General features: G+C 46.5%; 1 protein-coding gene across 1 annotated transcript in view; it reads left to right on the forward strand.

The window, feature by feature from the left end:
• The window catches only part of SH3RF3 (SH3 domain containing ring finger 3), a 389,783-nt gene that overhangs the window by 233,220 nt on the left and 129,842 nt on the right, over positions 1-26,721 (forward strand). The window contains exon 3 of the mRNA XM_040623720.1: positions 12,782-12,877. Coding sequence (XP_040479654.1) covers positions 12,782-12,877 — 96 coding nt within the window. The remainder of the gene's footprint in view (positions 1-12,781; positions 12,878-26,721) is intronic.

Here is a 26,721-nt window from a genome sequence, read left to right on the forward strand (position 1 = left end):
AAACAAAAGATAAAATGAGCTTGTGGGACTTCATCAAGATAAAATCTTCTGCACAGCCAAGGAAACAGTCAAAAAAACTAAGAGGCAGCCCAAGGAATGGGAGAAGATATTTGCAAATGATGCTACAGATAAAAGACTGGTATCCAAGATCTACAAAGAACTTCTCAAATTCAATACATGAGAAACAAATAAACAAATCATAAAATGGGCAGAAGATATGAACAGACACTTTTCCAATGATGACATACAAATGGCTAACATACCATGAAAAAATGTTGAAAATCATTAGCCATCAAGGAAATTCAAATCAAAACCACACTAAGATACCACCTTATGCCAGTTAGAATGGCAAAAATTGACAAGGAAAGAAATAACAAATGTTGGAGAGGATGTGGAGAAAGGGGATCCCTCCTACATTGTTGGTGGGAATGCAAGTTGGTACAACTACTCTGGAAAACAGTGTGGAGGTTCCTTAAAAAGTTAAAAATAGAGTTCCCCTATGATCCAGCCATTGCACTACTGGGTATTTACCCCAAAGATACAGACGTAGTGAAGAGAAGGGCCATATGCACCCCAATGTTCATAGCAGCAATGTCCACAATAGCTAAATTGTGGAAGGAGCCTAGATGTCCTTCGACAGATGAATGAATTAAGAAGATGTGGTCCATATATACAATGGAATATTACTCGGCTATCAAAAAGAACGATTTCTCAACATTTGCAGCAACATGGACGGCACTGGAGGAGATAATGCTAAGTGAAATAAGTTAAGCAGAGAAAGACAACTATCATATGATTTCTCTCATCTATGGAACATAAGAACTAGGAAGATCGGTAGGGGAAGAAAGGGATAAAGAAAGGGGGGGTAATCAGAAGGGGGAATGAAGCATGAGAGACTATGGACTCTGAGAAACAAACTGAGGGCTTCAGAGGGGAGACAGGTGGGGGAATGGGATAGACCGGTGATGGGTAGTAAGGAGGGCACGTATTGCATGGTGCACTGGGTGTTATACGCAACTAATGAATCATCGAACTTTACCTCAGAAACCAGGGATGTACTGTATGGTGACTAACATAATATAATAAAAAAATATTAAAAAAAAAAAAGCAGAATCAGACCTGTAAACACAAAGAACAGACTGGTCATTGCCAGAAGGGAGGTGGGGTGGAAGGATGGGCAAAATGAGGGCAATGGAGAGGGAGATACAGGTTTCCAGGTGTGGAATGAGTAAGTCATGGGAATAAAAGGCACAGCATAAGGAATATAGTCAATCATATGGTAACGGTGTTGTGTGGCAACAGATCGGAGCTGTAGTTGTGAACTGAGCATAATGTCTAAGCTTGTTGCATCACTACCTTGTACGTCTAAAGTTAACGTAACATTGCGCATCAACCACACTCAAATAAAAAAAAATTTTCAAAAAAAAAAAAAAAAAGAAGGAAACGTGAATGAAATTGAGCCATGCATCTGAAAGTGAAATTTTGTGGTGGGAGCACCTGATCCATAAAATCCTCAAATGCTACCATATTGGCCCAAAACTTGTGTGCCCCTCCTATCAGTGGTACCTTGTTAGATTTCATTCACTCAACTACATCAAGCAAGTGTTGGTAAACTAGTGCTTGCAAGGTCAAATCCTACCCACCTGCTGTCGTTTTTGTAAATAAAGTTTTATTGGCACATACCAAGACTCCTTTATTTACATGTCATCTCTGGCTGCTTTCATACCAAAACAGAAGAGTCAAATACGTGAAGAGACAGAATTGCCTCAGAATCCTGAAATATTGGCTGTCTGGCCCTTTCTAGAAGGGTTTGCTGACCTTTTGTAGAGAGCATGGCACTACAGAGGCCAAGCACCGTGTGGTTCCTTGTGCGTCCCACTCAGCATGGCTTTGTTCTAAGGCTGCCAGCAGCCCACTACGTCGAGTGTGACATGTAGGGGATGGTATTCTCTATGAAACAGCCCCTGAAAACTCGGGTCTGAACCACATAGCTCAGTCTCACCGCTGTCATATAGAAAGCCCATTTAGTGTCTGAGGAGGAAGCAGTTCTCTATATCCCAAAGAGGCCACAGAGCAGGGATTTCCCCTTTTCCTTGTCGTTCTGGAAGTAGTGGCTCCAGCTTTTTGAAATACGACAGTGAATCGGAAACCCGATGTGATCCAGCCACGAAAAAAGGGTCATTGTTTCCTTGACCCTGCACTGGTGGCAGGAGAAGTTATTACTGTTTCCAGAACACACCAGATATCATGCTGGTAGCTCTGACATGCTAGAGTGAATTTTCTCATTGCCCAGCACTCAAATGTTCCTCTTTGGAGGCTGTCTCCATTGTGTGAGTTTGGGTTAGAGGCAGAACTGTAGGAAAACTTTCTCGACGCTCCTAGGCAAACTTAGTTACTTATTTGTGTGTATGGAGAGTGGCTGGCTTCCTGCACCCGCTATTCTCTCAGCCCAGTCTTCCCGACAAAATTCATGCCAGCTAAATAGGATTGCAATAATGAATCATGGAACGTTACATCAAAAACTAAGGATATACTGTATGGTGACTAACATAGCATAATAAAAAATTATTATTAAAAAAAAAAGGATTGTTCTAAATCCTACGACTGCCATGAAACCCCAGCCAGCCACAGGACCAAGAATTGCGCCCCCCCCGCCCCGGTCACTATTTGGGCTTGATCAGAGACCTGCCTCCAGGTACCACCAAACCACAGCAGGGACTACAGTGAATTTGCATCTGATAGGCAGATGGGGCCATGCAGGTCCCACCTGCTCATTTCACTAACCTCACAGTAGCACACTGACAGGGTTGGATTTTGAACCCCACTTATTGCATTGTGCTGGGATTTCACCATACTTACATTGTATTGGATAATGTCCATCTCTTTATGAGCAGACCTCTCCCACCAAGTGTTGAGCTTATCTTGGGAAGGGATAGTTTCTTCCTCATGCCAGGCTCTTAGGGGATGCTTGCATATTGGTGGCCCCATGAGGAGCAAGTTGGCACTGCTTAACCCTTGGAGTGACGACAAAGCCCCTGGCCTGAAAGGGGACACCCACTTTTGGTTAGCTCTCCTTTACATGGAGCTGTGTCTGCTTCTCAGTAACTTGGAGCTGGTAGTGTGTATCCTGGCCTCCCGGGTGACCTGGATGAGCCCAGCTCTTCAGTGTGGTAATGACACCAAAGCTGGAAGACAGTGCCCATGCCCCCCACCCAGCTTGCTCATGTCTCAGGCTCAGTGATCTTACTTTTTCTCTGCCTTTCTGTGACTAGATTTCAGACTGTCCACATAATGCTTGGCTTCCTCAGTATGTGATGTCTCTTTAGAGAGGCGTTAGGACCAAATGTAGTACTCAAGGCATGACGTGACTTGTCTACACTGGATGGACTATTACCTTAAAAAAAACCTTTTAATCTAAATAAACCATAAAATCCCATCAAGTCCACTAATCAAAATTATACAGCTTGATGATTGGAAAGAATATGCTTATCCTCTCTACCCAATGGTGAGATACTAACGCCCCAGGCTTTCCACCTTTCCCTCTTCCCATGTCCCTAACATGTAGATGAGTTGCATCTGTTCTTCAGCTTCAGATACATGGACCGTACTTGTCTGTTTTGTGTCCAGTTTTGCTTTCTCTCAGCGTTACGTTTGTGCACTGCAGCTGCGTTGTTGTAGTGTGCTGTGGTTTATTCGAGTTCATCACTCTATGGTGCTATTACCTTTTTTAAAACTACTTAATTTGTAGAGCAATTTTGTTTCACTCTTGAATCGAGCAGAGGTACAGAGATTTCCCACATAACCGAGCCCCACATGTGCATGCTGCTCTGTCAGCACCTCGCCGACTCTCAGCACCCCTCCCCGGAGAGGTACGTGTGTTACCGTTACTGAGCCTACACTGACACGTCATAATCACTCAAAGTCCATAGTTTACATTAGGGTTCACTCTTGGGGTTGTACATGCCGTGGATTTGGACAAATTTATAATGACATATATCTACCATTATGGTATCATACAGAGTATTTTCACTACCTTAAAATCTTCTGTGCTTCACCGATTCATCCCTTTCCTCCCTACTTCCCAACCCTTGACAACCGTTGATCTTTTCACTGTCTCATAGTTTTGCCTCTTCCACAATGTCACATAGTTGGAATAACATAATATGTAACCTTTTCAGATTGGCTTCTTTTATTTAGTAATATCCATTTATGTTTCCTCCATGTCTTTTCATGGCTTGATAGCTCATTTCTTTTTAGCACTATATCATACTCTGTTGTCTTTATGTACCAGTTTATTTATCCATTCACCTGCTGAAGGACATCACTAGACTGCTTCCAAGCTTTAGATTATGAATAAGCTGCTATAACATCCTGTGCAGGTTTTTGTGTGGATATAAATTTTCAGCTCCTTTGGTTGAATACCAAGGAGTGTAACTGCTGGATTATAAGAGTGTGTTTACTTTTGTAAGAAACCACCAAACTGTCTTCTGAAGTGGCTGTACTATTCTGCATCCCCCACCAGCCATGAATTAGTGTTCCTGGTACTGCACATCCTTCCCAGCATTTGGTGTTGTCAGTGTTCTGGATTTCAGCCATTCTAATCGGTGCGTGCTGACATCACATGGTTGTTTTAATTTGCCTTGCCATAATGACATATGACATGGAGTATTTTTTCATACTCGTATTTGCCATCTGTGTATCTTCTTCTGTGAGGTGTCTGTTAGGCCTTTAGTTCATTGTTAAATTGGATTGTTTGTTTTCTTGTTTTTTTTAAGTACGCTCCATGCCCAGTGTGGGGCTTGAACTCACAACCCTGAGATCAAGAGTCACATGCTCTACTGACTGAGCCAGCCAGCCACCTCTGTTTTCTTACTGTTGAGTTTTCAGAGTTATTTGTATTTTTTGGACCATAGTCCTTTATCAAATATGTCTTTTGCAAATTTTTTCATGAATCTGTGGCTTATTTTTTATTCTCTTGACTGTTTTGCAGAGCAGAAATTTTTAATTTTAATGATGCCCAGCTTATCAATTCTTTTATAGACCAGGCTTTGATGTTGTATCTAAAAAGTCATCACCAAACCCATGGCCATCTGGATATTCTCCTATGTTATCTTCTAAAAGTTTTATATATTTTTTTACATTTATTCTGTTGTTCACTTTGTTAGTTTTTATGAGTGGTATAAGGTCTGTGTCTAGATTCATTTTTTACATATGGATGTCCAATCATTCTAGCATCATTTGTTGAAAAGACTATCTTTTCTCCATTGTATTGCCTTTGTTCCTTTGTCAAAGATCACTTGACTGTGTTTATGTGGGTCTAATTCTGAATGCTCTCTTATGCTCCATTGATCTATTTTTATATTCTATCACCAATACCACACTGTCTTCAGGAATGTAATTTTAAGTAAGGCTTGAAGTCATACAGTGTCAGTCTTTGTTCTTCTTTCAGATTGCGTTGGCTATTCTGGGTCTTTTACTTTTCCAATAAACTTTAGAACCAGCTTGTCAATATCCACAAAATAACTTGCTGAGATTTTAATTGGAATTGCATTAAATCTAGAAGTTGAGAAAAACTGACATCTTGACAATATTGAGTCTTCCTATCCATGAACATGGAAGGTCTCTCTGTTTTGTTTTTTAATTTTGTTTATCCGATTTTTGCAGTTTTTCTCATATAGCTCTTGTAGGTATTTTGTTAGATTTATACGTAAGCATTTCATTTTTCAGGTGCTTATGTACAGTATTGTGTTTTTAATGTGAAATTCCACTTTTCATTGCTAGTATATAGAAGTGTGTAACTTTTGTATATTACTCTTATATCCTGCAACCTTGCTATAATTGCTAATTAGTTCCAAGAGTTTTTTCATTGATTCTTTTAGATTTTCTACATAGACAATTATGTCATCTGCAAACTAAGACAGCTTTTATTTCTTCCTTCCCAATTTGTATGCCCTTTATTTCCTTTTCTTGTCTTATTGCATTAGATAGGATTTCCACTATGATGTTGAAAGGCTGTGGTGAGGGAGAAATCTTTGCCTTATTCCTGAACTTTGTGGGAAAGCTTCTTGTTTCTCACCATTATGCTGTTACCTCTAGGTTTTTTTGTAAATATTCTTCATAAGTTGAGGAAGTTTCACTCTGTTCCTAACTTGTTAAGAGCCTTTTTTTTTTTTACATCATGAGTCAGTGTTTGATTTTGTCAGATGCTCTTTCTGCATCTATTGACATGAGGATATGATTTTTCTTCTTTAGCTTGTTGATGTGATGAATTATATTAATTGATTTTTGAATGTTGAACATAGGATAAATCCCAGTTGGCCACGCTACATAATTCTTTTTATACATTTTGTATTCAATTTGCTAATATTTTGTTGAGGATTTTTGCATCTATGCTTATGAGAAATATTGGTCTGTAGTTTTCTTTCCATGCTGTGTCTCTGTTTGGTTTCAGTATTAGTGTAACGGTAGTTTCATAAAATGAGTTAGGAAGTCACCCCTCTACTTCTACCTTCTGGAAGAGATTGTTAGATAATTTGGTATAATTTCTTTAAATGTTTGGGAGAATTCACTAGTGAACTCATCTGGGTCTGGTGCTTTGTGTTTTGGAAATTTATTAATTATTGATTCAATTTCTTTAATAGGTATGGTCCTATTCAGATTGTCTATTTCTTATTGAATTTTGGCAGATTACATCATTAAATGTCCATTTCATTTAGGTTATCAAATTTGTGGCCATGGAATTGTACATAATATTCCTTTATTATCCTTTTAATACCTAGTATCTGTAGTAATGTTCTATCTCTCATGATTGTTCTTAGTAATTTGTGTTCCTTCTCTTTTTTTCTTAGCCTGGTTAGAGGCTTATCAACTTTATCGATCTTTTCAAACAACCAGCTCTTGGTTTTGTTGATTTTCTTTATTGATTTCCTGTTTTTAAATTCATTGATTTCTGTTCTAAATTCTACTATTTCTTTTTTTCTGCTTACTTTGGATTTAATTTGTTCTTCTTTTTCTAGTTTTCTTTTTTAATAATAATATTTTTTATTATATTATGTTAGTCACCATACAGTACATCCCTAGTTTTTGATGTAAAGTTCCATGATTCATTACTTACGTATAACACCCAGTGCACCATGCAATACATGCCCTCCTTAATACCCATCACCAGCTTATCTCATTCCCCCCCCCACACCGAAGCCCTCAGTTTGTTTCCCAGAGTCCATAGTCTCTCATGGTTCATTCCCCCTTCTGTTTACCCCCCCCTTTCTTCTTCCCTTTCTTCTCCTACCAATCTTCCTATTTCTTATGTTCCATAAATGAGTGAAACCATATGATAATTGTCTTTCTCTGCTTGACTTATTTCGCTTAGCATTATCTCCTCCAGTGCTGTCCATGTTGCAGCAAATGTTGAGAAATCATTCTTTTTGATGGCTGAGTAATATTCCATTGTATATATGGACTATATCTTCTTAATCCAGTCATCTGTTGAAGGGCATCTCGGTTCCTTCCACGATTTAGCTATTGTGGACAATGCCGCTATGAACATTGGGGTGCATATGGCCCTTCTCTTCACTATGTCTGTATCTTTGGGGTAAATACCCAGTTGTGCAATTGCTGGATTATAGGGTAGCTCAATTTTTAACTTTTTAAGGGACCTCCACACTGTTTTCCAAAGTGGGTTTATTATAGACAACATATTTGGGTCTTACTTTTTGATCCACTCTGACAATCTTTGTCTTTCAGTTTGTGAATATAAACCATTGACAATCAGCGTGACTATTTGTATTTTTAAATTAATATTTACTATATTAATTTCTATTGTTGTGCTTGATTTTCATTCCTATTTTTGTTTTCCTCTCTCTCTTTTATTTTTTTGCTTTCTGTGGTTTTAATTGAACAATTTATGTGATTCTGTTTTCTCTCCTTTCTTAGCATATCAATTGTACCTAAAAAAAAGGTTTTTTAGTAGTTGCCCTAGAGTTTACAATATACATTTGCAATTAATAATGTTCAATTTCAAAAAACACTATACTATTTCACAGGTAGTGAAAATACTTTATAATAATAAAAGAATCCTACTCTTTTCTTCTTTTTTAAAAATTTTTTATTATGTTATGTTAATCACCATACAGTACATCATTAGTTTTTGATGTAGTGTTCCATGATTTATTGTTTGCATATAACACCCAGTGCTCCGTGCAATACGTGCCCTCCTTAATACCCATCACCAGCCTATCCCAATCCCCCACCCCCTCCCCTCTGAAGCCCTCAGTTTGTTTCCCAGAGTCCGTAGTCTCTCGTGGTTCATTCCCCCTTCTCTAACTCTTTTCTTCAATCTTTTTTTTTAAAGATTTTATTTATTTATGTATTTATTTATTTGACAGAAAGACAGCCAGTGAGAGAGGGAACACAAGCAGGGGGAGTGGGAGAGGAAGAAATAGGCTCCCAGTGGAGCAGGGAGCCCAATGCGGGGCTCAATCCCAGGACCCAGGATCATGCCCTAAGCTGAAGGTAGACGCTTAACGACTGAGCCACCCAGGCACCCCAATCCCTTATGCATAAGTATATACATGATCTATATAATATATGTACATAGCATATGTAATCGAATACATTCCTGCTACTTTAATTTTGAACAAATAATAAGAAAAATAAAAGTTTTATTTTACCTTCACTAATTCCTTCTCCAGTGTTCTTTTCTTTATGTAGATTCAAGTTTTTGACCTACGTAATTTTCTTCTCTAATGAACTTCTTTTAATATTTCTTGCAAGGCAGGTCTGCTGGCAACAAACTCTCTTAAATTTTGTTTGTCTGAGAGAGTCTTCATCTCCCTCACTATCAAAGTATAATTTTTTAGTGTACAAAATTCTAGGCTGGTGGGTTTTCTTCTCTCAAAACTTTGTATATTTCACTCCACTCTCTTCTTGTTTGCATGGTTTTAGAGAAGTCAGGTGTGATTCTTATTTTTGATTCTCTATGAATATGATTTTTCCCCCTGTGGCCTCTTTCAATATTTTTTCTTTATCTTTGATTTTCAGTACTTTGATATGTCTAAGTGGGTTTTTTTGGCTTTTATCTTAGTTGGTGTTCTCTGAACTTCCTGAATCTGTGGTTTGGTGTCTGACATTAATTTGGAGAAATTCTCAGTTGTTATTGTGTCAAATATTTCTTTCCTTCCTTCCTTCCTTCCTTCCTTCCTTCCTTCCTTCCTTCCTTCCTTCCTTCCTTCCTTCCTTCTCCTCCTGACATTCCCATTATATATACTTTACACTTTTTGTAGTTATCTCACAGTCCCTGAATATCCTGTTCTTTTTGTTCTTTGTGTTTCAGTTTTGGAGGTTTCTATTGAGATATCCTTAAGGTCAAAGATTCTTTCCTTGGCCATGTTCAGAGTACTCATATGCCTGTCTAAACAGTTTTCATTTTTGTGATGGTGTTTTTGATCTCTAACATTACTTTTTGGTTCTTTCTCGGACTTTCTATCTCTCTACCTACACTGTCCATCTGATCTTGCATGCTGTCCACTTAATCCATTAGAGCCCTTGGCATATTAATCATAGTTGTTTTAAATTCCGTATCTGGGGGCGCCTGGGTGGCACAGCGGTTAAGCGTCTGCCTTCGGCTCAGGGCGTGATCCCGGCGTTATGGGATCGAGCCCCACATCAGGCTCCTCCGCTATGAGCCTGCTTCTTCCTCTCCCACTCCCCCTGCTTGTGTTCCCTCTCTCGCTGGCTGTCTCTATCCTGTCGAATAAATAAATAAAATCTTAAAAAAAAAAAAAGAAAGATCTAAAATCAATGATCTAAGCTTCTATTTTCAAAAAATAAATAAATAAATAAATTCCCTATCTGATAGTTCCAACATCCTTGCTATGTCTGTATTTGGTTCTGATGCTTCCTCTATCCCTTCAAACTGTATTTTTTGGTTTTTTGGGGTTTTTTGCCTTTTAGTATATCTAGTAATTTTTTTGATAGACAGATGTGATGTACCAGGTAAAAAGAACTGCTATAAATTGGCCTTTAGTAATGTGGTGGTGGTGCTTGGGGAAAGGGGGAGTGCTGTATAGTCCTATGGTCCTATTATTGGGTTTCAGTCTTTTAAGGAGCCTGTACCACTAGATTATGAACTCCACACAAGTGTCTCCATTTCCGCCTTCCTTCTTAGGTAGTATAGGATGGCTAGCGTGGGCTGGAGGTGGGAATAGTATTGGCGGACAATACCGTAATCTAGTTCACCAAGTCTCTTTTGCTGTGCATTTGCCTTTAGTTTCTATCTAATTGAACAACCCTGTAAGGAACATTTTCAGATCTAAATCTTTTTGCACACTTTGATTTTCCTAGTGTAGACTCTCTAGAAATGCTGTTGTTAGATCAGGTGGGTATGAAGGCTTTGATCATTAATAGAAACTGACAAACTGCCTGCTATAAATTTTTATCTCCACCAAAAATGATAAAGTACCAATTCCCTGCATGCTGACCAACACTGTGTGGTGGCTTTCTGTTCTTTGCTAATTTGATAAGCGAAATAGAACAATGAAGAAAAAGAGAACTCTTCTAGTTTACAATTGTACTTTTTTTTATTTGTGAGTCATAACTTTTAAAAATATGTCAAATGGCAATTTGCTTTTCTTCCTTTTTGTGAGCTGTCTCATTTTTGCCCTTTGCCTGTTTTTCTTTTTAAAGCATTTTTCTTTTTCTTCTATTGTGTCTTTAAGTCTTTATATAGTATTGATATTAAATCTTTGTCTCTCGTATATCCTCCAAGTATTTTTCTAGGTTTTTGCCTTTTTGTTTTGTTTTTTGCTGTTTTTATCATAGAGAATTTCATTTTTGTGTAGCCAAAGCATTGTTATCATACTTCAAAAGGCCTTCCCCAGAAATTAACCTGTTATTTTCTTCTTTCGAATTTTACAAAATTAAATGTCTTTTTTGTGCTATTTTTTTTTGTTGCCAAAACTCTGACATGTAGGAAGCCTTCAATTACCTTTCCCTTTGCATGGTCAGCAAAGTCCTGGGGGCCTCCCGTTGGTTGAATCTGAGTTGAATTCATCACAGGCCCAGGACTCTTATAAGTTGTGAACTTGTGAGGTGAGCAAGGCATGGGAGTTCAGGGGCATTTTCTGTACATTTCTCCTCAAGCCAGTGGCCACTTTGGCCCAACAGTTACCAGAAAAGCCCATACATTCTAACAGCTGAGCTAGAAAGGAACCCTTACAAATATCACTCTGTAGGCTGAGAGCCAACTACCCTGTAACATGTGAAATGATATGATCCCCTTGTAGTACCTATTGCATTTTTCTAGCTTGTATCAGTTGAGAGAAGGAATACCCTAAAATCACAGATAATTTTGTAATTTGGAATTTTTTGAAGTTGGGAGGTTAGGGATGAGGGCAGAGGAAATGAGGGGTATGATTGCTCCTAAACTCTACTCTGTACCTCTAGGTGAGGAGAGGTTTGGAATCGGCCACGAAGAGCTTCCCCTGACAGACACTCATCCTTGCTTTTACCTATATGTGTTCTCTGAAAGGCATATCCCACTCCCATTAGATGACTCTACCTTGACCCGGATGAATACCCCAAAATTGTGTGGCCCCTTAGCTCACAGGGAAGCCAGCTTTTCTGATAATTTCTTGAAGTGTGCTGTCCTAATATGTGCCTCTGACCTGAGAGAGGCCTACAAGTCCCGTATTATTGCCTCACATTAAAGTATTAAAGACTCAGATGGTACCTTCCAATCCAGTAGGGGTTACCCCATTAGGCTGGCCCTCAGCTTCTTAGCACAAGCCCCAGATGGGCCAGGTGGTCCTCTAGCAGATGGTTGAGGGACGAGTGACAGGGAGGTTTTGATGTGGTGGGGCATGGGGTGGGGGTAGTTTGGCAGACAGTCCATGATGGGGGCAGGGGGAGTGTTCCATTATATACCCTGCATACCGAGAGGAGGATGGATATTGGAGAGGGAACAGGGGCCAGCCACAGACCCCTGGTGTAGGTGCCATTTTGTCTGTGGCATCCCTGTTTGGCTCTCTTGACATTTGCTGCTGCCTGTCTTGTCTCTCTTCCCCAGTCCCCTTCCCTGATGGGTTCCCCTTTTGCTCTCCATCCCTGCTCAGTACTTTCTCTCTCCCACCCACCTCGCCGCACCCCGTGTCATGTGTGCCTGTAGCTCCTGGCACCTGTGAAGACATCCCAGGCACGTCCTTCCTCACAACTGCCAGGCTGCCAGTCTCCCCGGAAAGCTCCTCTTCCTCGTGCTTCATGCTTCTTCCTTTCTCCTTCCATCTGTTTCCACTTTGTGCATCTATACTTGGCATTGTCTGCATTGCCAAAGAATTTAGGAGGGTTATCCAAAGCTTTTTGTACCCACAACTCTAAATATATGGAATTGGATTGGGTCATTTTTTGTTCATGGATGGAGCCAGAAACTTAAAAAGCTTTGTACTTGCTGAATTTATTTTTATTCAAAATAATTTTATTTCAGTAAATAAATAATAGGAACATGAATTTTAAAATGCTAGCCATATTGTAAATTACCACACTTTTCTATTTAAGGATTTTTGCAGCTATAATCAGTATGTAAGAGAGAAAGCGGGAGACCATGGGCCAAGATGTCAGGGCGGGTTGTTTGTATGTCATATCCCAGAATGGATAATAAACCATTCTTTGCATCGTTGCTTAGGACCTTTTCTTAGCTCCTGCCACACTGACTGGTCTCTGTTTTTGTTGTGTGTGTTTTGTTGCGTGTCCACGTGCTTGTGTGCACGATGGGCTGCGGCACCCCCAGGATGAGATCCTGACCGTCATCAGAAGAGTGGATGACAACTGGGCAGAAGGCATGCTGGGAGACAAGATTGGGATTTTCCCCTTGCTTTATGTGGAGGTAAGATCATGCTCTCAGACGCGCTTCCTCTTCCACCCTGCTGAGGGTTTCACCAGGCAGGGCAGGGGGCAGGGGTGGACTCCTGGCCTGGGACCCCCTTCTCCAAGAGAGGAAGATGGGGGCTGTGTTGGGTTTTGAGAATCGCGTCGGCTCCTCAAATCATCTGTCCCAGGCCTGGCTGCAGACCGTCTTACTGCGTGGGCAGAGAAGGAGGCCTCCGAGGCGGGCTTTCCCCACTTCTCATGGAAATCCTGTGCTGGCGCCCACTTTCCCCAGACTCTCCTAGGTACCGCTGCTCTGGTCTCCCCGGTCCCAAAGGGGAAGGCAGCATTCCCTGTATCCCTGCAAACAGAGCTGAGGGACGCTGGCTCTAGTGGGCCGTTTGCAGTCCTCCCAGGACTTGGGTGACTGAGCAGCTCATCCAGCTGCGAGTCCCTAAAGCGAAGATGATTTGGGGCCTGTTCATTTCCTGTCTCCTTTCTGTAACTAAGGAGCTCTCGGTTTCCAGTGAGTAAGTTATGGGCAGTGGCTGAGCCGGGAGCATCTTTGAGTGTTTGACCTGTAAAGCCCTGTTCGCTGTGGGCTGTTTCTGTGTACGCAGGACTGTTTGCCCATTGTGTGTGTGTGTGTGTGTGTGTGTGTGTGTGTGCCATTTGTCAGTGCAAGTCATGTGTGTACATCCATGAGCCAACACACACTAATCTATTAATCACCGCATTTTCCATACAAATCGTTTCAGCTAACGCTTACCGCGTGCTCACTCTGTGCCAACACTTTCAAGTACTTGCTCATTTAATTTTCTCAATGACCCTGGCATATGAAAGCCGGGAATGTCCCCACTTTACGGATGAGCAAATAGAGGCACAGAAAGGTCCCCGACTGATAAATGGCAGAACTGGAACATAAACACAGGCTGTTTGCTGTAGACACCGTGCTTCACTACCTTGCCCTCCGGTACCCCTACTAGGAAATTGTACTTCACTCTGCCTGCTGTGGGGCTCTACCTGCTGGGAGGTGACCTAGCCAGCTTTGCCACAGCTACTGAGTGGTGTGTGATGCCACTAGGTGTTAAGCACATTTGGTGATTGCTGTCACCAGCAGGATAAAGTCCAAATGCTATGGTAAGGCATCCACCACTCTTTGCAGTCTGACCCTCATCTGTTTTTCTAGCCTCATCTCTGGTCATTTCCTCTCTTTTCCCTAAATGCCGTGGCCCAGTGGTTCTCTTACAGTAATTTTGGATACACTGCCCAGGAGATTCTGAGACCCTCTCGCACAATAGCTGTAAGTCCACACACACACACCCACAGTGCTCGCACACAGTCACACACTCAGATCTGTAGGGACTCGTACACACCCTGACACACTCGTGCACAAAGCTCACACGCACGTGCACAGCCCTCTCTAGCACACTGTAGGAGTCCGCGCTCCCCAAACACCTTGCAAGCGTCCACATGTGCATCTGCTCCAGTCTCCAGGGCTGTGTCCTTCAGCCTGCTGCTGAAGGTTGAAGAACCTGGTGCACGAGTGGCTCCCGAGACGTTTGTCACCGGGGGAGCTTTTGTTCCCAGGCAGACTTACGAAGGTCCTCAAACAGTACGCAGAAACGCTTACAGAAACTTTATTTTGATGGCCCCAAACGGCAACACTGCAGTGGCAGTGGAATGGATAAATAAATGATGGTATGTGCATATGATGGACTACTACCCAGCAGAGAAAATGAACGGAAGACTGCCGCACTTAAAAGCATGGCTGAATCTCACAGATGAATCTTTTGAAAGAAGCCAGACACAAAAGAGTATGTATGATTTTTGCTTTTAGGAAGTTCAAAGGCAGGCAGAACTACTCCAGGGTGAGAGAAAGCAGAGCAGCGGGGCCTCTGCAGGGAGATTGATGGGAAGCGGTGAGAGGGAGGCCTCTGGGAGGCCGAGGTGTTTGATATCTTAATCTCGGGAGTGCTTATGCAGTTGTGAGCAGCTGTAAAATGGTGTACAGTTAACCTTTGTGCACTTGAAAGTGCAGTTTAAGAAGCTAAGACAAAATCCCATAAGGAATGCCAAGGCAAGTCGCACAGGCACCCCTGGGGGAGGCCAGCTCAGGCCCACCAGCTACCCACCCTCTGAAAGGGCTCAGGCATCGTCACGGAGGCTGAGGGCTTGGGCTCAGGGCTGGGAAACCAACCAGCTGGGCTCTCTGAGGGCTCTCCTCAGTTCCACAGACACACTCGAAGGGCAGACTGGCCTGCGTGTGCCTTCCCAGGGCCTGAGTGCTCAGCCACCAGAGACGTACTTTCAAGTACTCCCCCCTTGAGGACATATAGGCAGGCTCCTTCCTCCTTCCGGCCAAGAAGCCCTCCATGCCCTATATCCCCAGTGACAATCCTGCCTCTGCTCTGAACACGGCTTCCTTACCCCTTTCTGAGTTTCCTCGGAGAGGACGCCCTGAGGGCCCTTGAGGCTCAGGGGTGCTCGGCTCTCCTCCCAGGAGCAGTGGCAGAGCAGGGCCCAAAGCAACCGTGGGCAGGGGCCTTGCTTCTCTAGACCCTGCTCTTTCCTGGGCAGGGCCATGGCCAGTGTAGTGCCTAGCTCACCCCACTGCCCTCGAAGCCCCAGCCGCAGCCACAGCACCCCTAATCCGCTCTAGAACAGATTCCTGACTTCTCACTCAGCAACCCCTGAAGACAAGAAGTCCCAAATGGGCATTTCCGAGACCGCATTTCACTGTTTCTATAGCAGTTCCCTTTTGAAGTACTTGAGTGGCTCTGGCCCCCTCGTAGCCTTAGGGTGGATTTCGGGGGTTGCAGAGTTCAGGCTGTCTTCCCTCCAGGAGGCCGAGCAGGCCTTTGAGATCCGAGGGGTTGGAGCTCTCGTCTTCTGCGGCGTTTGAACCTGAGCTCCCCGTTGAGGCAGTTCCTGCCCTCACGCGTGACCCAGGCGGCTCCGTAAGAAGTGAGCGAGCACCTCTGTCCCGCAGATGGTACAGTCCTCTCCTACACAGGGCCGTTTCTTCTCCCTGGGCTTGCCGAGCAGCCACAGTGGGACAGATGGTGTGAAGCCAGGCTGGAGCCGGCCTGGCCTTGAGCTACTGGCAGCCCATCTTCTGTGAAGGCGGTCCTGGTCTCCAAAAATATCTTATACTTCTGGTGTACTGCAGAAATAACTCTCTCATCCACACTCCCCGTAGTGCCCGGGGGCTTGGCTGCCACGGTATCCGCCTCAGCAACCTGGGCCAGCTGGCTTCAGGCACTGACTGTGCCTGCACCTGGCTCCTTCACCCTCAGGTCCTCGCCGCTCCCGTGTGACTTCCTCCCCTGCCTTTGACCTCCCCACCTTTCCAGCTCCCATACCTGCTTCCCCGGCCGCTGGCCCTGTGTCTTCAACCTGCCTCCTTGTTCTTTTCTCCCTGTTGGTTTCATGAACAATCAGCAGCCAACAGCCATCTCCACACTGGGCCCACGGCACGTGTTGCTGACCCCTGCCTGTCTGTCGGGTGACTGTGGGGCAGGGCGGCCTCGCTGGTGTCCACTCAGAACAGAGAGAAGAGTTGGCATTGCTCCGGCCCTGGGGGGATAAACCCAAACACATGACAATGACACAGCCTTCCTTCTGTGTCTCCAGAGGGCAGAGGAATTGTCATCATTTTCCTCTCTCAGAGTGAACAAGTCTGAGAGAATTCCTCAGGCCCAGGGAGCAAGGGAGCCCTCCTCCTCCATGTGTGGGGGCTCAGTGCTGCCTGCCATGGGGTAAATGTGCTGTAGGAACACATGTGAGGCACTCTGCCCTTCTCATGTCCTGACATGGCTGGGTCTGGCTTTGGAATTCCACCCTGCAGTGTGAGTAGAACCAACCAGAGGTCCTGCCAACCCAGACCCATCGTCCTTTTCTATGGGGCTGCAAGATGGCATGCTTGGCATCTGCCCTTAGTGTGGATCTCAGGTCATCCCCTAAGAGCAGGGCTTATTTCTCATGGGCCATGGCAACCCCAGGGCAGAATCATGAATGGGCCTCGGGGCAGCTCAGAGCATCATGGGTTACAGAGGTAGACACCACTAGGCTCAACACTGTCTACTAGATGTGTGACCTTTGGCACATTTCTCATGCTTTCTGAGCCTATTTCCTCTCTCATACAAGGACAATAACATGGACCTCATGGGGATAGTTGCAAGGCTTCAAGACAATAACAGAATGTACAGACCAGGCATGAGGTGGGCTCGCTAAGGCCATCTCTGTAGTTGCTCTGCTATTATAAAGGTTTGTTGAGTGAATAATTGCTCATTGGTCCATTTATGTGTTTACTGAAGTTCTCTGTGTCATTCCTGGGCATTGGTCATATTTGGCCTCATATTTCTGAGTGTTTTCTCACAAGTGCTCTTTTTCACTCCCCAGCAGGAGTGGGAGCTCTTTGAAGGCAGGCATGCCCCTATTTCTGTGCAGGCACAGCAGCCCCACCATGGTTTTCTGAGCTGAGCCAGGTGTGCAGTTGGGTAATGTCAACGAGACAAGTGATGCAGATATTCACATGCTACATGATGGGAGAGGTGGCTCACTTGAAAGCTGTTCCTGAAGAGCGTTCACGGAAATTGGCCTCAGTCTGGAGAGATCCAGAGACAGGACACAGGGCTGTGCTCTGCCTGTTCTGCTCTGAGCCTCAATGGGGATTTGCATGGAGACCTAGAAGGCACATTAGGAAATTTGCCTGTGATGTTTGTCTGTAAGGAAAACCTCTCCATGGGGCCAGAATTAAGATCCCAAAGACCATGATAAGCTGGAAACACAGTTGAAAAGAATGATGAAATGCCGTGAACACAGCGTCACGTTCTGCCTTCATGTTTAGAAGATCAGTTGTTTAGGCAGAGCGGTGGGGAGATCTAGATCGCCAGCAGTCAACCAAGAAAGACCTCCGAAGTTACCAGATGTCACGATGGTGGTTTACTTCTGTGGAGTAGGATGTTTAAACACTCGCTTCTCTTCAGGCTTAGTGTATATGTGGTTGGCTACATTATCACGGTGGGTCCACCCTCATGCTTGCTTGAGGAATAGCCAGAAAGGCCAAGTGGCTGAAACCAAGTGGGCAAGGGAACAAGTAGTAAGAGGTAAGGTCAATAAGGTGAAGAGGGTCAGATCACATAGGCCCTTGAAGGCCTTTTTAAGAACTCTGGCTTTTGTTGTAGGTGAAATAGGAAATTGTTGAAGAACTTTTGAGCTTGATGATCTGACTTAAGGTTTCAGTGGATCACTTTGGCATGAGTGTTGAGCATAGATGGAGTAGGGGGGTGGGAGCGTGTGTGGCAAGAGGGGAGACAGATCAAGAAGCTGTTGCACTGTTCTAGCTGAGACGTGAGGCTGGCACAGGCCAGGGTAGTAGCCACAGAAATGGCAAAAGGCATCAGTGGCTCTATGCTGGTAGAACCAGCAGGAAGTACTGATGGGAGGCTATGAAGTAGAAGAAATCCAGTTGTGGTCTGAGCAGCTGGAGGAATGAAATCACCATCAACTGAGGTGGGAGATGAAGGGTGACGTGGGCAGGGGCGTACGGAGGCCAGGAGGCCGGTTCTGGGCTGGCTGGCCTCGGGTGTCTGTTAAACATCTGAGTGGCATGTCAGGTAGGCAGCAGGTGTGCAGGGGTCAAGCTCAAGACAGAGGTCTGTGCTGAGACACTAACTTGGGGTCATTGGCATGTGGATGGGCCACTGTGGGAATGGATGCAGCTAGGAAGGGTCCAAGAGGAGAGCCCTCCTGTAGTTGGGGGTATGTCTGGTCCTCTTCATCACTAGTCTGCCCTGCGCACCGTGCCTGAACAGTGTTTCTCTCAGATCCACCCTCCCCTGCCCTCCACGCCAAGCCCCAGCTTCCTCCTTCCCTCCCAGCCTGGGCTCTGTGTCCTCCAAGGTGGTGATCTCCAAAACTGCCGTGAGATGACAAGACCCAACTTCACAACTTCCACCTAGTATGGCAGCAGCAGACCCTCTCCAGGCACCCAAGATTCTGGCCACCCAAACTTCCACACTGCCTTTACTAGCTCAGGGCCCCTATGCAAGGACCCGTAGAGCTCCTCTTACTCTTCAAAACCCAACTCAATGGTCCTCGATCCACAAAACCATTCCCTGAGCCCTAGGACCCTGTTCGTGTCAAGGTGCAAGGCTTCCAGCATTTCCTAAACTTGTTCATTCTTCTGCTCAGATTGGGTCCTTTGAGTCATGGACCTTCTCTTGTTCATTTTTAATACCCTTTGCATTTAGCAAAGTGACTACACACAATGAGTGCTTAATACATGTTTGTGGGAGTGACAGCTGGTCAGGAGATCAGCACAAGAATTAGCCAGGGGCCATCTTCTGCAGCCAGCCAAATGCAGTGATTGTCCAGAGCCAGAGGCTGTTTGGAGGACTTGGAGGCACAAGGAGGAGAGGCAGGGAGGGGGAGGAAATGGGATCCAACTGGTTTTTAACTTTAAAGACACATGACGTAATGTTTAGAGGGGGCCTAACATGGGGACTGGCTGTCTAGAAGTAGAAGAAAGAATGCTTTGCGTTGCTCCTGGATTTTGGAGTTTGCCCAGATCTTCCTTTATTGGTCCTCTCCCAGGCCGACCAGCACCTCCCCTCACTCCTGTGTTGGGTCTCACTTCCCCCCAATGGACTGCAGGGTGCACAGACTTGTCCCCTCACAGCTGTGTGCCATTGCCTGTTCCACTTGCCCTGGATTCATGGCTGCGTGGGGCCAACTCCTCACAGTCTGAGGACACAGTTGAGGGGGGATGGGGACACCTTTGTCTCGCTTCCAGCCTTCACTCACACAGCTCCTGAGGCTGAGCCCCATACCCTTTCGGCCAGCTCCCACACCTCTCTGTGAGAGACCTCTGGTTTGACCTCTGCCCCTGCTGGGGTGAGGTCTTCCTCCTTGTTCCCACCAGGCCCTGCACTCACCCAGCTGTAGGGACTGTTCACACCCACCCAATCTGAGAGCGTGCTGCAGGCAGGACCCCATCTGTCTCCTTCCCCTTTGAATTCCTGGGGCTTGGCACCCAGACGAGGTGCACTGGCAGGTTTCAGTGGGAGAGTGAGCCCCCCACCCCTGAAAACTGGCTCTCCTGTGCTCTGTGCTGATGCAAATACGCAGACACATAGGTGAAGACTGTTCATCCTATGGACAGGGAGTGACATCGTTAGAGGGAGGCTGTGCTGTCAGCGCTGAACACACCCAGGCCCAGAGGCCGGCCCCAGATGCCAGGGCAGCACGGTTCCACCTTCGTGCCGACTGGCAAGAATCCTGGTTCGGAAGTGGAGTTCTTTCCTTCCCTCTTGTATGTCGTATGTCAACCTTTATTTAACAGACACACGTTAATGCAAATATGTAGACAAAGGGATGGCCCTCTGGGTTCCCTGGAGGCATGGGAAAGATGGGAAAGCAAGCCAATTGAAGTGGGCTTGCTCATGCTCTTGATGATGATTTATTCAACGCACACGTGCTGGGAGAGTGGCTGGTTTTGGCCACACCTGAAAAGGTGCAGGTTGACTCTGGGACTCACAGGTGTCTCTCCTGAGTCCTTTACCTGGGGACACCCCACACTCCATAGGTGAAAGGACCAGATCCATAGGGGTTTGAGTCTAGGGAAGGGAGTGTCTGGAAGTCAGGTGTGGTACAGGAAGGGAAGAAGTTGGGAAGAGAGATGAGTTTAATAGTTGAGGTATCAGTACCTGCTGTGACAGGTGAATCCTGAGACCCTAGGGCTTACCCGCAATAGAGGGTCATATCTGGCTGTTCTGGTTGGCCAGGCTCACACAGGCACCAGGGAGACCCTGCCAATGGGGCTCTGCCATCTTTAACACATGGGAGAGAGGATAAAGTGGGAGTTTCATGGTCCAGGCCTGGCAGTGGACGTCAGACCACCACCCACAGGCCGTGGCCTGAACTCAGCCATATGGCTGCCTGACCATGAGGCCGCTAGGGACCTAGGAGGTTGGGAAGAGCCCCGACAGGAGGGGCTGCCCATTTACAGTGCTGTTTAATTTTGTTCCGTGTGTGTTTCACTTGGATAAGAAGGAAATTATATGAAATGACGGCCATGTTCAGAGGACCCCTAAGGAAAATCTCTCCTCTGTGGAAGCGTCCGTTCCCCACCAGCCTATGAAGGCATCCTGTTGTGCAGCAAAACCAAGATTAACCTGGAGGGGTGAGCAGGCAGATAAGTGAGGTCTCTGGTGAAGAGCCAGGAAAGGGGCACACCTCCAGTGGTTATCAAAGTCACGGGAACACTTTGCTCAGTTTTATGTTGGATGGGGCACCCCAAGGGGAGAGAGGGAGAGGGAAGAGATAAAACCCAAGGGATTGCAGGGGACAATTGATAAGTGGCCGCTGCAGGAGAGCCGGGAGGGGGTAACGGCCCACCTTGATGGACAGGGGAGAAACCCATCCTGCAGAGGGAGGAGGAGGTGAATGGGGAAAGTTCTGAGGCACACCGAGGCCTGGGGGGATGTTCAGAGTTTACGCCGAGTTGTTCTGCTCTCAGATACTTGGCAGATTATTTGTTGAGAATGACAAGGTTCGGGGCTTATGAACAGAGGCCATGTGGGGCTTCTCTAGGGGAAGATGGTGGGGCATGGTGAGAGAGATACAGGAGCTGAGGGAGGAAGTGAAGGGCGGGCAAAGGGCTGCTGGTCTTGGGGCCCAGTCATGTGGGGGTGCTAGTGGGCTGCAGGGTGCTGCGGGAGGATAAAGGCACTGGCCACCAGCTGTGGATCTAGAATGGTGACCAGGAAGGATGGTTTGGAAAAAAAGATGACTCAGAAGAGAGAAGGCTCCCAGGCTACAGGTAATGATGGGAGGAAGCCCAGGTCCAAGCAGGTGTGAGGGACTGGCAGAGGGAATTTGAAGGTTGAGCATGTGCTGAAGTCCATTTTCTCTCCCTCTGAAACTGCAAATGCATCAAACACAGCTCTGCCGTTCATCGCCCCACACTTACCTAGGTGCACCCCAGTGTGGCTTCTGCAGAAAGCCTGTTTCTCAAGCCGGGAGCATGCCCACATGGTGGATCTGTCCTCTGCTCCTGCTGCCCTAGGACAGCTCTGCCCTGTCCTCTGCCCTTCTGCTGCTCCTGCATGGACCCTTCATGACCTCCCACAACGGTGCATGGCCCTCACTGACTTGAGAGAAGGAGCCCTAGTCCTCCGGACACTGGAGGCTGGAGCCCCTGCAGGCGTGTCTCCGGGGGCTGTATTCCGGATGGTGGGAGAGATGGGGGAACAAGGTTAGGCTCCAGAAAGAGAGCCGGGGGGCAACCTCATCCCAGGGCCAGTGGGAGCCCAGAGAATTACAACTTTGGGGAACCAGACCCCAGCCCTCTGTTGGGTCCAGTACTCATTAACCCCAGTCTTGGTGTTGAATGAATCCTGCGTGGTGTTAGAGAAAACTTGATGGGATGCTGTTTCTAGATCCTGGAAAACCGATGGAGGCAGAAACGAAAATCTTGAGTTAGGCAAATAAATGAAATGCCAAAATCTGCAGTGGTAGTTACTAATGACCACCGTTTCCCTGGGAGTCCTTGTCTTCAGCACCGTAATTACAATGTGCACTGTTAGACAGTTTGGTTCTAAGCTTCAGTTGGTGACAACGTGGAAGTCAGTTTGTCTTGCTCATGTAGCATAGTTGTCTCCTTGTCTCTTCAAAATGTACAAAAGGAGAGTATTATTTTGAGCCTCCATCTCAAAATATGGTGTTCAAGCATTTAATAACTCATTAGCACAGCTGACAGCTTTCATTGGGAACAAACCAACTCTGAGGTCATTCATTGTCCGTGCTCCGTACGGTTCTAAGCTTGTGGACGGTGAGCGCTTCCGGGCCTTGGATTCGCCATCTCCGATGCAAGGAAGAGATTGCTCGTGATTTCATCCCCTTGGTCTTGGTTTTCCAGCTCCTTGCCTGGGGCGGGCAGTGTGTTTTCAGGGAGGAAGATGAGGAGGGTATGTGGCTTCGAAGGGAATGCCCACGCCTGGGTTCCTGAGGAACGCAGCAGAGACGCTAGAGCTCAGAGACCCTCTTCCTCCTCTCGGCGCCCTCCAGACCCTACGCTGTACATGGCATCCAGGGTGGGCAAATTCACAGGTATGTTCCCAGTTGGGAGGGTGCTCATTCTTAGTCACCACTCCTCTTCTCTGCGTCTCCCTCCTTCCAAGGACTCTCTTTGCTCCTCAGAGGGAAAGCCAGCCTGTCAGGAAGTGATATGAGCAGTGGGAGAGGAAAAGAGACGTTTCACTGCCCGCTCGCAGTCGCTCTGCCCCCCTCCCATCTGGGAGTGTTGGACCTGGGGTGGGAAGGCCTGTTACTCTACGTACGTGCGCTCTGGAAGTGGAGGCTTACGTGAGCTTCATCTGGCTATTTGACGCTTCTGCAGTGAATCCCCCCGCCTTCACAATGTGGATGGTGCCATGTGAGCACGTCCATCAGGAGGGTCCAGTGAGGTACCACATGCACCCCCGTGTGGATGGTCCCGCATCACATGAATGAAAGTAACGGTCTGCGGCCACTGGCATCTGCATGCAGACACTTCTCAGGGAGACAGAGGCCCCTGGAGGAGGCGGAAGGTTCCGGGCAGCTGCTGAGGACACAGCCAGCCATTCTCCACACTCTCAGTGGGGGCTAGTGGCCCCCAGCCTGAGGGGCTCTCCTAGATAAAAGAGATTGTCTACTTAGTTTTTATTCTTTTCCTTTATCATTCTTTGCTGGCTGCAGATAATCATCTCTGCTAACTCGTGTCACATGTTGGCAGAAACATCCTGGTGCTAACACGGGGATGGATTTTGTCTCCCGACTCCACTTCTCTCTCCCCACACGTTGCTGTCAGGGCTGTTGGAAGTTCAGAATGTGTGTGGTTAGGTGGGGTCTAGAAGCAGTGATGCCGACACCAGGTACTCATCGGGGACGCACGAAAATCCCCCAAACGTCAGGTTAGTGGCCTGCTCAGGCTTTAATAACATTTTACCCTGGTGCACTTTTAAAACCAATGATGTGCGGCCGTGTCTTCACATTTTACTGCGAAGCAATGAGGTGAGCTCTGCGGCTGCGGTGCTTCCCCACAGCTCTCCTGCCCTTGGAGCCTCCGTCCTGGCCGGGCGGGCCTGACCCAGAACCTTCCACAGAGGTGGCACACTTTCTCTATGTAGCACATTTTACCAAACCTCACCCATACTTGCCTGCAGAGAGATTTCGTTTGAAGCACATGCTGAAATCCCCGCTGTCTGTGGAAGGAGAGGAAAAGCAGCCTCAGTGAAGGGAACTGGCACGTGGGAAGCGCAGAGCCCGCATACACAGAGAGCTGGGAGCAGATTGCGCCTCTGACTGGGGCAGCTGGGTGGCTGGTTCGAGTGTCTCGGGAGTTTAGCGCAGACATTGTGTTTCCATCCCTGGGACTTTGATTGGAGTTCTTCTTATGTCCTCTGTATCTCTCCTTACCACCCGTGCTGGGAAGTAGAGTCCTAGTAAATGTTCCGACGTGCTCGTCTACGAATTCTGTCTTCTGTGTTGTTTCTGGTTCTATTTCTACTGACTGATTTTTCTCCTCTATAAATATCTATAAAATAGATTGTAGATTGCATTTTCCTGCTTCTTTGCATTCCTGATATTTTTAATTAGATACCAACTTTGTGAATTTTGTCTTTTTGGATGCTGGATTTTTTTATTCCTATAAATATGCTTCAGCTTTGTTCTGCGCTGTTGCTAGGTCACTTACAAACAGTTTGATGCTTTTGAGCCTTGCTTTTAAGCTCTGTTCTGTGGGACTAGGGCAGCCTCTAATGTAGGGCTAACTATCCCCACTTCCGAAGCTATAATCTTCTCCACTCCATGCCCTATGATTGACGAGGTTTTTCACTCTTGAACTGTGCCCAGTTTTGTGTGTGTGTGCCTTTGCGTGTGCCTCAGGGATTGTTCCGTCTTCCCCTTTCGGTGGCTCTTTCCCCAGCTCTGGGTAATTTCCTCCTATGAATGCCCTCATCAGTACTTGGCTAGACTTGGCAGGGGCACCCATCTGCAGAGATCTCCTTTCCAGGACTCAGGTCCATGGACTCCGGCCACTGTGGCCTCCCCAGCCCCCAAACTCCATCAGGGAGAAGCCCCAGAGCCCAGGGGAACCGGAGGCCTCACACGGCCGGCTTCACCTCTCTCAACAGTTCCTGTCCTGAGCTGCTGATGCCCCACATCCAGAAGCCACGTTTCGTAGGTCTGTTCTCAGCGTGTCAGGCAAGAGGGTACACGTGATCCTGTTCCGTCTTGGCCAAGTGGGTGCTAACCTGGGATGGTTTAGGGATTTTGCAATAAGGGCGACAAGCCGTTATGTTGTACGCTGTAAACTAGTACAGTGTTATATGTCCACTGTATCTCAGGAAGACTGGGGGAGGGTAAATAGGGCTGAGAAAGTTAGGCTCCCCGGGGTATTTTTGGTGGAACAGGAAAGCTGGAGGTCAGCTGTGACTCTCCAGTGCCGCCTGTCCCCAACTCCAGGGCCAAGGGTAAGTAATCAAGGACTTTTTTAGAGAGATGAGAAGCTGGTAAAAGCCTTTGGGGTAATTATTCACTATGGATACTGGTTAGGACCAAGTTCCAAACACTGTCATGTGGTCCAGCTTTGAAGGCGAGCCGGGGGGTGCGTTTGTCACACTGCTGGTGTTTCCCTCTGTTTCCCTCCTCCCATGTGGCCCCACTTCCCCACCTAGCTTCTCTCAGGACACCTGAGCTCACCGCGTCAGAGCAGGGTGGGAACAAGACCTCAGAAAGGACACAGGAAAAAAACTTCTCAGGGATTTCTGCCAGACAATGTTGGGGGAGGGGGTTTGCCATTTTGTTTAAAGTTTATTTTTTCTTGTGGCTAGCCCGTTTCTTACGAGCTTCTACGGCAGTGGGCAGCAGGTGGGAGGGATTCCTCCCCACCCTGACTTGGCTGCAAATCCTGCCTGCATTTCTGTGTCCAGGTGCGGACCATGCCTTCATGAACACTTAGTGCACTTAGAGCGCTGGCTGAGGAAGGCTGCGGGAGGAGCAGACAGGACTTGGCGGGAGCCAGGCAGGGCAGTTCCTGGTGTTCCATGTTTTCTCTGCATCTGAATGAGGTGATCTGGGAGGCCAACTCCTAAACCCACAGGGAGAGCCTTGCCTTCACCCCTGTTTCCCTTACTTTATGGCTGAAGGCATGACACAAAGAAATGAGACACAGTTCCACCGGAAAGTAAGACTTCAGTTTCATGCCTTTGGCCCAGCCGTGATCTGGGTCTGCATGTTTCCTGCCAGCATCTGTGCCCCCGGGCTTGCATGCACACACGAGTGTGATCATCGGGCGCTTCCCCAACAAAAACAGACGGGGGCACAGGTACCAGCTCACCCTGCTTTCTCACTTCTTGAACTTTTTTTAAATCACCTGTGACGTTAACATCTTATAATATTGTACATTCTGTAGTTTCTGGGTTTGTTGTTGTTTGTCTCCCTAACTAAAGAAGCCAGACCCTGTAGCACATAATTTTTCCCTTCTCGTCTTGGCATTGCTCTGGCACAAAATGGGCAATTCGTGCATTTGTGTGGTATTGTTGGGTTGTGAGCCAGTATTTCACACAACTAATCGAAGTATGAGGACCAACCCATTGCCACTTCTTGGTCTTGGCTGGGATGCTTTTAGCACAGAGGACTTAGCAGGTCCCTGTGAAACCACCTGTCTCACTCACCGGTCTGACCAGGAGTGTCTGTGGGGACACAGAGGAGCCTCACAGTCTTGCCCGAGCCTGCGAGGCGCAGCTGCCAGCTGGCCGAACAGAAAGTAAGAAAAGGCTTACGTGAATTTCCATCTTCAAGAGACAAGTAGGGACT

This window comes from Ursus maritimus, unplaced genomic scaffold (genome assembly GCF_017311325.1).
Source record: "Ursus maritimus isolate PB19 unplaced genomic scaffold, ASM1731132v1 scaffold_6, whole genome shotgun sequence".
Classification (NCBI taxonomy): Eukaryota; Metazoa; Chordata; class Mammalia; order Carnivora; family Ursidae; genus Ursus; species Ursus maritimus.